We start from the raw sequence: 10895 nt of genomic DNA, 5'->3' as shown, positions 1-10895 counted from the left end.
CTAGCAGTGTAAAGTGGGGTAAATTATATATTTTAAATACTATTTCACTTTTCCTGTTGACATTTATAGTTAAACATCTCCATCCCAAAGTGGTCCACCAAATGGTCACTTTAATTCTCAAAGTGGGATCCGTGAAGCATAGTCAGGGGTTCTGTGAGAAAAAAAAAAAGTTTACAGTGGTGGAAATCACAATGTACTGTTACAAACCTGGATTTATTTTGTAGTTCTTAGGTATCAGCTGGTTTGACTGGTCACTTGAATTGACTTGAGTTTAATCCAAACTTCAATAACGTTATTTAAAAATAAATAAACAAAAATATAAAAGATTATTATACATATTTAAATAATAAGCTTAATATTTGAACAGTTCACAAAATAAATCTGTACTGATAGGGGTATGGATTTTTCTTTTTTTCCTTTTCTTTTCTTTTAAAGGTTTCCCTGGCTATAGAGTGAAACCCTGCTCTAATAAACGTCATTTAAATGCTGAGTGTAAGTGAAGAAGCGTTTCTTAAACAATACTGAAGATGCTACATAAGAGCATCATTGCATGAAAAACCATGCTAGCTGTAAGGAATGATGGGATTATATCAGTCTTTATATTTGCCATATCTCACTGATATACCACAAAAAAGGCTAATCTATTTCTACAAGTCCTGTATATTTGTTTAGTCTAATGATATAAAAATAGCAATTTTAGCTCAATTTGGCAACCTCTTAAAGTAATCATGACAGAAACAAACCAACCAACCACCTTGCGTATGCAAGAATTTCAAGTATGAGTGATCAGTTTTTAATTGAAACATCGGTGCAACATTATTTCAATGTTACATCACAGTATGACCTGTAATGTTCACAATATTTACAAAACTGCTGTTCAGGACAACCCATAAAAATCTAAAAAACAAACAAAACAAAAGCAAACGAAAAAAAAAAAAAAAAAAAAAAAGAGCAATAAGAAATGATGGACTTCAACAAACTATCCCTAACCTCAGCATCATAGCTAGCTGAAACAAACAAAATCAAGTGCACAACATACTTTGCAAAGTCAACGGCTGTAAAGTATATATATCAATGAGAAAATATATACTTAGTTACATGTTGGTTCGGGAAGGGAAAAAAACCCTCCGATACTGACGACTGACGACGTAAAGGTTGGTCATACCAGTCAGATAAAGATCAAGCAAAGAGACGAAGAAAGAAAAAAAAAACCTCAGAAAAAGAAAGTTAGCAAACATAGATGAGCAGAAAGTCATGGACAACACTGAGTATCTGAACACAAAACTGGTTTTGACCTTGAGACACTGTGAGTGAAAGGGACAGGGCTGTGTTCTGTGCTCAGAGTGGACTTCACCAGAACCTCAGGACATGCACAGTGCATATTTCAGCATGGGAAATAATTAATAAAGCATCTTAAAGTTAGGTAAATTGGGGATTTTTGACTGTTTGTGCCTAACAGACATCGAGGAGAAAGGTGATGAAAACGTACAGGACATTCGGATGACACAACATGGCTGCTTTCAGATCCATATTCTGTTATATTGCACTCAGAACTCTTAGTAGTGTATTTCCTATAAAGATAAAACAATAACAGCAGAAACTAAATGGTGGGAATCAAAATTCCAGATGTGAAAAACATGCCCTCTGTGTAACTGTATATTTCTCACACACGCACACAAAACACATACACACTTACAAAATACTAAAATGTTTAGCTAGTCGAGATCAATACATCATAATCTGACCTGTCCCTATTCCTTGTAGCAGGGTGATAGAGTTAGATGTGAACGTTTGCTCACGATTCCTTTTTTTAAAACCTCCTGCACGAGGTATATTCTTTCATCATCTTAAAGGTACAGTCAGCTAATTCCTAAAGCCACACTCCTAAAGATGTCCCATTGTACTGACTGGTTGGATTTTCGTAGGCCACATCATTATTCTTTATTTTTACCCTATTTTCTTGCTAATTCCCACCCACTAGGCAGCTCTCCCTTAGCAGGTACCAACCAGGGAGGATGAAGACTAACATGTCCTTCCTTCTAAGACACGCAAATCTTTTCAAACTGCTGCACCTGCTACACCACAGGAAGAAAGAGCTATCTACCCTCTTCCACATACATAATCTCATAGGTGCCCATGATTGGTTCATTTCTTTCTTATTGACAGTGGAGAGAGTAACACCATCCCTTCCGATTTTCCTTGCTTGGTCTCCTGGCCACGATTCGAACTTATCAGGTCAGTATATATAGGAGTTATGAGGAATATGGCCATGTTCTCATTAGTGTTTCAAATAAGACTGTAGTGTTACACCACTCTCTACATTTCTCTTTCACAGTCTGACAGTGATCACACTGATTTGAGGTCAGCTGTGTCTTTCTGTGCTAACGGATCTCAGTGTACATGCTACAAGTGTAAAACTTGTACCCAAATCACACTCGACGTCCACATAGCGCCCTTTCTATTCTGTAATCTCTTACTCTCTGACCTCTGGTGGTCAGATATGGTATTACACAGATAAACAATAACACTGTGTATACCAATAAAATCAACTCACAGCCCTCTTCTTGAAGAAGTGAAATCTGAACAGACGATAGCTCTCCCTGAGTCGGGGAGTTTCACCAAACTGTCCTACACACTGCTGCAACAGAAAAATAGTAACAGTAACACCGATATACAACAAGCTATGACACTGCACGGGGCAAAAAAATATAGGTATCTGTTAATCTGTTAGAGGAATAATACTGAATATGAAGGCTGTAACTCTTGAGTAAGAGTGATACATATAGATATACGCTTTATACATACACATGTAAGGCTTTACAGAGCATTCGCTCAGGGTTGCAATTATTGCCAAGAACAATTGAACAGTTAAAATAAATACAGAATACTGTACAGAAATAATTTATAACCAAAAAATAAAATAAAATAAGGCCCCTAAATTGCAAAACTACCCCTAGACCTGGATGACGGTCACATCTGCACACGTCATGTGATATTTATAATCAAGCTGGAGGTTTGGTGGGTCATCAATTTTTGATCTATAGGCTGTGGTACGAATATTTCCAATCTCACGAGAAATAAATGACAAGTACAGCCAGGATGACAAGTGTGTTCTGGTAGTGTTCACTGATAGAAGACCAAACTATAGGGGTCCAAACACTTTAGTCAGTCCTGCAACGGAGAATGTCCCGTTCAGCTGGTGAAGTCCACTCGTCCACACACACACACACACACACACACACACACACACACACACACACACACACACACACACACACACACACACAGGTCTGTGAACAGCCATTCTGTTACACTCTCATGAGTGTATGACATTGTTTAAGGTTATCTCCATTCCTGCAAGTTATAGCCACACGCACACGCACACACACACTCCAAAAGAAGCACATAAAATCGTCCGACTGACTCTATTTCGTCCTATTCACACGTGGCCATATGGGCCGAGAACTGAATAGAAACCAGCACATTGGTAGATGTTTTCTGCTTTGATTTCTTTTTTTGTACAACTGAAGATAAAGTATGCATTGTCTGCTTGTACATGGCATTATCGTACAATATTTACATTTCTTCCCAAGATTTCACCATGAAATTTCTGTATTGTCTATATACACATTGAAAATGTATCAGAAATATTTGGACTGTCTATTCTCTTAAATGCAGTAATTTTTTTCTTCTTTTTTCCATATTTTCTTTGTATTCTAGAAAAAAATAGTTCTTCAGTGAGTTGTAGTCAAATCGCCACCATTTCTGATTGGCTTTATCCAGCACCTGTCAGTCACTTTGTGAGGGCGGGGCCTTGACGAGCCATCTGCTAGGATATAGCACCAGGTCTGAGTTTAACAGAGAGAGAAAGAAAGAGAGAGAGAGAGATAGGGATAGATAGAGAGAGAGAGAGAGAGAGAGAGAGAGACGGCGCGAGAACACGAGTGTGTGTTAGGATTCTGTGAGGCTGGATTCTGTTCTGGTCACTTCTCTCTCTCTGTTATCTGGAGATCTTCCTCCTTTTGGGTTTGGGCAGTTTCATCTGCCGTTCTCGCTCTCTTGAGGACATTGGATGAACCTGCAAAACAAAGCAAATTTAAAAAAAAAAAAAAAAAAAAAATGAACAAAAACTGTTGTCACTACTACACTGACTAGTGACATCAGGTGCTTTTTATCTCCTGACCAATCAGGTTACCAAGTCCGGGTTGGGGGAACAAATATGGAGGTCAAAGGGCACGTTAACAATTGCCTCTGACCAGATATGCTAATATGGAGAAAGAGGAAAAGAAGAAGGAGAGAGGGGGAGAGAGAGAGAGAGAGGGAGAGAGAGAGAGAGGCTCACTTGATGCACACACTAACCATAAGAACCAGTCCTACCTAGTATCAGCTAACTATCTAGCCTATCATTATCTATCAGCTAACTATCCAACACATCAATAACAATTTTTTAAAAAGCATTTATGTACCAAGTGAGGTAAGGTAAGATTGTGGTTTGTGTGGACTTGACAGCTATTTCCCCTCTTCCAGCTGGTTTGAAAGATACACTGATGCACAGCTGCATGTTTAATACAAGCTTTACAGTCCTCTCATTTTACTGCCTACTATTACTCGGAGAGGAGAGTTAACTCTTTAGTGTTGTGAGATTTGCTTGTGAAGCTCAGCTAGATTATAATAACTGTCATTTTTCCATTTCTATCAGACAAACAGGAAGAACATTGCAGAAACTGTCATCTTGGCTTTTCAATGTGCCCAAGGCCACATGTGAATAATGTAACTATTATAAAAATGGGTAAATTCAACAAAAATACAGCTTGGTTGCCTTTCTACAATACTAAGTATAGAGAGCGATTATTTGAATTATAGTGCAGCTACTCTGCTAATTCTCCTTTCTTCCACCGTGAAAAAAAAACAAAGGGTTAACACTTCTTACCACTCAGCAGCACACAAACCACTGCGCAACAATCTGAACCTAAAATTTGAATTAGGTGCAGTCTCTCTCACGGGTGCTGAGTGACCAGGTAAGAAGTCAGTTCCGTTTCTGTGGTGGGATTGAAGAGGGAGTGATGTAATCTGACGGCTAATTCTGATTATTACTTTGGCAGATCTGACTTTACCAGGTCTCTACTAAATATCGCCCTGCTCAACTCAAACCAGTCTGGAGAAGAAAAAAGAATTTCAGAAATCTCTGTACTGGAAAGACAGCATTGCTCTTTCTTTTACAGTAGGTGGTAAATTCATCACAGAGGCTACAGCTAATTGTAATCATTCTAAAAAAATAAGCTGACTGTGGCTTTTACTAGGGAACTGTAACTTCACTCTCGCACACACTATTTACTTTTTGTGTTGAGTCTAAATATTTAGAGCTACGGACACTTCTCTGTAGAAAATTCAAATAGCTGACATGATTTACAGCAGTAGTACGAGTTCCTGAAGTTATTTTTGTGTTATCAGTGTACTCATACTCCAAAGCATTAAATTATGAAGCTGATACCAAGACCAAGTAATTACCCTGCAATATCAGCCATAGTGAGCCGTAAAAAGTGCATCTCGAATCACTAAGTAATCAATAATACATTGCAGTCAGAGAATCAGAGTTACTCACAGTGCCTGACATCTTGTCCAGCTCACTCATGGCTTCCTGGATAGCAGCTTCTAAATGATTATTCAATTTCCCAGCTCTGAAAAAGGAGATAGAGAAGAAAAGATAAATACTGAGATGAAAGACAGGAAAACAATGTTGATTTTCCTGGCTGCGAAACCCGCTAAAACAGGACCTTCTGTGTGGTGGAAGTTAATCAGCAGTTCCTGCAGTTCCTCTCCTCACCAGCAGATGGCAGAATGTATGACTGAGAACAGAATTTCAGATCCAAATATACCACTACTCACTCCTGCCCATGTACTGCTATCAGCCGGTTGATGTTTACCTCATCCATTAATAAAAGGAACCAGGACACAGAAATGTTTCTTAGCATAGCAGTGACACTTACATAGTAACGTGTGTTGGTGTTTTTAAACAGTGTGTATTCTTACTTTATCAGACATACCTGCTTTGTTGGTGAGCCTACTGAAATATTTGTGGCATGTTGTATTTTTTGTTAGGGGTTATGTGCTGCTCTGATGTTACGGGGGCACTGTTATTGCTAGCGCAGTTACAATGGCATTTAAAAGAAGAAAAAAAATCGAAATGATTTCAAACATAAAGGACAATGGTCACGTTTCGCTGTTAATTCTAAAAATAAAAAACACTTCTTTTCTCACCCACCATTTTCCAGCCACTTTCAATGTCATATTAATGGGGAATCCAATGTAGAAATACTGGAGGCGTTTGTGCAAACACTCAATGTTCCACAATAGAACGCAGCTATAACACGATGCAGGTGCACGGTATTACAGCAAAAATGAGATGATGGACACAATCGCACTGACAGCGGTATTATCATTAAAGATGACGCTTTGGAGGATTATAAGGCTACGTTTACACGTCAAAAACGGAAAAGCTTTTCTCTTGCGTTTTCAAAACGTTTCACGTATACACAACAACGTTTTCAAAACGATTCGCGTTTACACACATCCGCGATAACGGCCAAAAACGCTGTATTACGTATGCCAGGCCAGTAGTTGGCGCTGTCACCTTGTTAGTAAACAGTACCTGTAGGGAAATGACGATTAGCTCTTTGTGGGCTGGAGTTCTGTCACTAAAATCACCACACCGACTGTTGCTCTACTCCTCATTCATAGAGATAGCAGACATCAGACAGCAAACTCTTGAGCAGCAACTACACTACCATGTACTCCGCCATTGTTGTGTATGTTTGTTCGCGCTTGCCTTTACAATAGACACGTACTGCGCATGTCTACATACCTAACAATGCCTACTACGCACGCGCATGACGTCACCGTTTTCAAAGATTCCCGTATTGGGCGTTTATATGGAGACGATAACGATGGTGTTTTCAAAAACTTGCACTTTGAAACCTGTTTTCAAAAATATGCATTTTCAGTCCCCAAAATGCCGTTGTCATGTAAACGAACAGGTAAAACGCATAAAAAGTTTCCCGTTTTTGGCTGAAAACATTGTCGTGTAAACGGGCCCTAAGACTAAAGTGCCGCTGCATCAGAGGTGAAGCAAGGGCTAAATCTGACTGCACCACTATCAGCAGGTAATCGAAGGTGTGGTTAAATAGACCAACCATGTATATGAAATTTCCTACATTAAGCATTGTAATTTCATGACGAGATCATTCTCTGACTCCGCTGCAGATCAAATGGTAATTATAAAGGTTAATACGCAAGTTGTTCAGGGTGGAGTTCAAAACCCCCAGTAATGCTGCTGCATTTGATAAACTCACTATACTCACTACCCTGCCATTACGCAAATGTCAATGCTGCACTGAGAACTATCCACACCACAACATCTGGCCATCAGTGGTCCCTTTCTAGAGAAAAAACAAACATGCATAGCACTAGAGCTATGCATCTATATCATGGTCAGTAAACCTGATAAAACTCCCAGTGACTGGTGGCACAAAGAGGGTGAACCCAAGGAACTGACAACCCTGTGTATGTTTGCAAGTTATAATCTGAGATGATCACAGAAATGGACACATACCACAGAGAGAAGACTTACTTTCTGTTCCTCTTGGCAGCTCTGTTTAGTGCCTCCAGGTCCTGTGTTAGTGTTTTCAGCTTCTCAGGCTCCACCTAAGTGACATTAATAATGTTTATAACATTTTCTCCTAGCATGAGATTGAGTCAGTGTAGACTTCCAATCGTAGGAGGTAACACAGGAAGGTGACACAGGCCCTTCTCCCAAACAACGTTTCCAATGCATACACTCATATGAAAACAGTCACTGGATAAGCTGGAATTCTCTGCTTTGTTTTAAAAGATGAACCCTCACAACTATTTAAACCAACAGACCATGAAGAGAGAACATGCTTCCTCGAGCCACGTCACAAAAAATTCTAATTTTCAATTAATAAAGTTTTTCAATTACACTATGTTGTTTGTTTTTGGCTAATGTAGCTAACAAGTAAGGAAAGCATAGAGCAACCAGATTAGCATTATGGAATCTGCCTGTGCCTTACCTTGGCCTGGTCGGACAGTTGCATGCTGGGATTGTGGCCGTGCTCCTCCCCTACTAATTTGTTAGGCCAGGGAGGGAAACCCTTAATTGGCCAGACAAGTTCACCTACATTGAAGCCTCTTGGCCGGTAGTGCAGAAGTTCGGCAGAGGGCGAATCTGGGTGGCGGAGCTCCTCCTCGCTGCTCAGGCTCTTGGTGTCTGAGGGGCTGGGTGCACAGTGCCCGTTAAAGTGCCCGTTGAAGTGGGCGTAGTCCTTCAGCAGCGGTCCCTCCAAGCTGGTGGAGGAGCTGGGGGACTGGTCGTCACCTGTAAGCGGTTCGTTATAGCTGCCTCGCACACACAGAGGCGGACCGCCGTTTATGTGAGCACAACGCTCCACCGTCTGCTCCAGCCGCTCTTTGAAATTGACATGGAGGGGAAGCTGGTTGTACCGGAAGTTTCCAGGATTTGCATCCCCCACCGGCTCAGACGACTCGTGGCACTGCGGGTTTGTATCCGTGCCACTTGCCGCTCTCTCCCCACCGTCACTGCACGGGCTGCTGCGCACCTGCGCTGAACATTCCAGAAACTCGTCCCCCCTCCAGTGGGCGTGACCAGGCTCTTCCCACTGCTGCCCGGGCGAGCGGAAGTAGTCGTGTGTGTCCGTGCTGTCAGGTGTGCACTTGCCCTGCTCTGAGCTCCTGCGTGCACGGTTGTTTCGAGTAGGGGGCGGGGGCCTAGCGCAGGGCTGCACCAGCACGTCTGTGCCTTCGTGCCCACGTGGCCCGTGGATGACAGCGTTGACAGCGTGTGGCAAGCCATGCGGCTCTCCGATGGAGGCGGTGAAGGCGGTCATGGCTCTGAGTGCAGGCACAGGGCTGGCCTGCTTTCCACTGCTGCCTGCTGTTGTCTTGGTGATACCCACTTGCATGCCTTTACTGGCTGTGTCCACTGCTGTCCGGTACAGGGCATCCACCGTCTCCGTGCCAGCGCCCGGCAACTGCTCCGACCCCTGTCCTCCAGCGCCTGCAGCCAACGTGACCTCGTTCTGTCCCTGGAGCTCTTGCTGACCTTCCTGGAACATTCCTGGCTCAGCAGGAAGTGATGTCACACCAGGCGGTGCGCTGATCTGGGTATGGGAGATTGGGGTGCCGTCTGGCATGCATCCCTGGAACAGAGGAGTCAAAGGATAATATTGTTAAGGTTAAATTCATCTGCAGCATGCAGGTCATTAAGGGTGCACTGATCCTGTTTTTTCCATTCTGAATACTGACGCCTGATACTTGTTTTATTAAGTTTTATGAAACACAGAGTGTCCCAAGTCGATGTGTTACGTCAGTCAACATTACATATGACAAATAATACATTCGGCATTAACTGGAACGCAAAATATGCCACAACCAATCTCATCATAATCATTTCAAATCAGTAGAGGTCTGATAACACTCAGCAATGGAACTTTTACATCAAGCAAAAACTGGTCAATTGGTGAAACTTCTTAAAGAGTAAGACTAATTTTGGACCAGCTTTTCCATTTAATGAAGATGAACAGTGTTCTTACGCAGATCCATGTGCCTCACCTGGTAGTCCTGGTACAGACAGCCCATGGTGTTGGAGGCATTATTCTCAGGAAACGGTGTTTCTGAATAAGCGTGCCCCTGGGTCTGGTATGGGGAGACCCCATGCATGCTCTGGAGTGCTGGATGCAGCTGGTGCTGCTGGTATATGTGTCCTGTGCTGCTCATGATGCTGCCCATCTGAGGATTACCTATACTGCAGTTCAGCGATGATGCATTACCTGTGAGGAATAAAAAAAGAAATATATAATCAGTGATCCTCAAACCTGAACTTGGAGTGCTCTGCATGCTCTAATAAACCAATGTCAACTCAGGAAGGACTTTTTTAATGAGCTGATTACTTTAATCAGATTTTTAACAACAGAGAAAACAACAAAGTATGGAAGGCAAGGTTGGCTACCACTGCAGTATATATCAAATTAGGATTCAGTCTTCAGCTGGGTTCAAATGAGAATTTAAATGTGTACTTCTAAACAAACATTTAAACAAACATTTAAACAAACAGATTTGTTAATTTATCTTTAGATGACCATGAAGATTAATTCATTTATCAACACTACTCCAAATGTAAGTAACCTATGATACTATTACAACAAGTACAACTTCATAGTCCAGTTACTTTGCTTTTAACTCAAAGAAATAACCTTTTGGGTCAGTTCTATTTTCAGCTTGACTGAGGGCAGGTGGCAGCCATGTGCGTCATCATCTGTATTCTGTTTAACAACCGTTATATTCAGTACCAACATCATCAATATTACTGCTGCTGTTCGGTAGAAAAGAGCAGAAATAAGAGTAGACATATTCAATCCAAAAACAGCCATGAAATGTACAGAATTACATGCTGTGCTGATTGCAATGTTTAAGTGAATATGCTTTAACTGAGTCTGGCCCCTAGAGGGCGGTCTCAGTGCTTACAGTTACGGCTGGTGTGATTGGCCCTCCGCTCTCCAGATGGCACAAAGTCTGCTGTGCGCTCTCTGGCTTTCTCTCAGCATGTATTCCTTTCTCTACCTCTGTCTTCCTTTCCCAGGCTGGCTGATGCTCTCTCGCTCTCTCCCCCTCTCTCTCTCTGAATAAAGAGTGTAAGGCTGCCAGATGGCATGGTAGGTGAGTGTATCTCTCTGAATCTCTGTATATATGGCCAACACCTGCCCCAGAAGAGATTAGCGGTGAACTTCACCCACGAAAATGTTAATAATGAATAAATGAACACTAAGAGAGACCAGTCAGGCTTATCTATATCAGGCATTAAT

The 10895-nt window shown here is 41.7% G+C and overlaps 1 protein-coding gene across 1 annotated transcript in view; it reads right to left on the bottom strand.

Annotated features, from left to right (window-relative positions):
• Window positions 1–770: 770 nt before the first annotated feature.
• Window positions 771–10895, bottom strand: part of LOC113538281 (methyl-CpG-binding domain protein 5) — a 35296-nt gene continuing 25171 nt past the window's right edge. The window contains exons 6-10 of the mRNA XM_026933219.3: window positions 9646–9863; window positions 8088–9233; window positions 7628–7701; window positions 5603–5678; window positions 771–4078 (exon numbers count right to left, since the gene is read on the bottom strand). Of these exons, the coding sequence (XP_026789020.2) occupies window positions 4001–4078; window positions 5603–5678; window positions 7628–7701; window positions 8088–9233; window positions 9646–9863 (1592 nt within the window). The 3' untranslated portion in view covers window positions 771–4000. The remainder of the gene's footprint in view (window positions 4079–5602; window positions 5679–7627; window positions 7702–8087; window positions 9234–9645; window positions 9864–10895) is intronic.

The sequence above is a fragment of the Pangasianodon hypophthalmus genome, chromosome 2 (assembly GCF_027358585.1).
Source record: "Pangasianodon hypophthalmus isolate fPanHyp1 chromosome 2, fPanHyp1.pri, whole genome shotgun sequence".
NCBI lineage: Eukaryota > Metazoa > Chordata > Actinopteri > Siluriformes > Pangasiidae > Pangasianodon > Pangasianodon hypophthalmus.
Note: the sequence above shows the minus strand (reverse complement) of the source record. Positions and strands in the feature narration are given on the sequence as shown.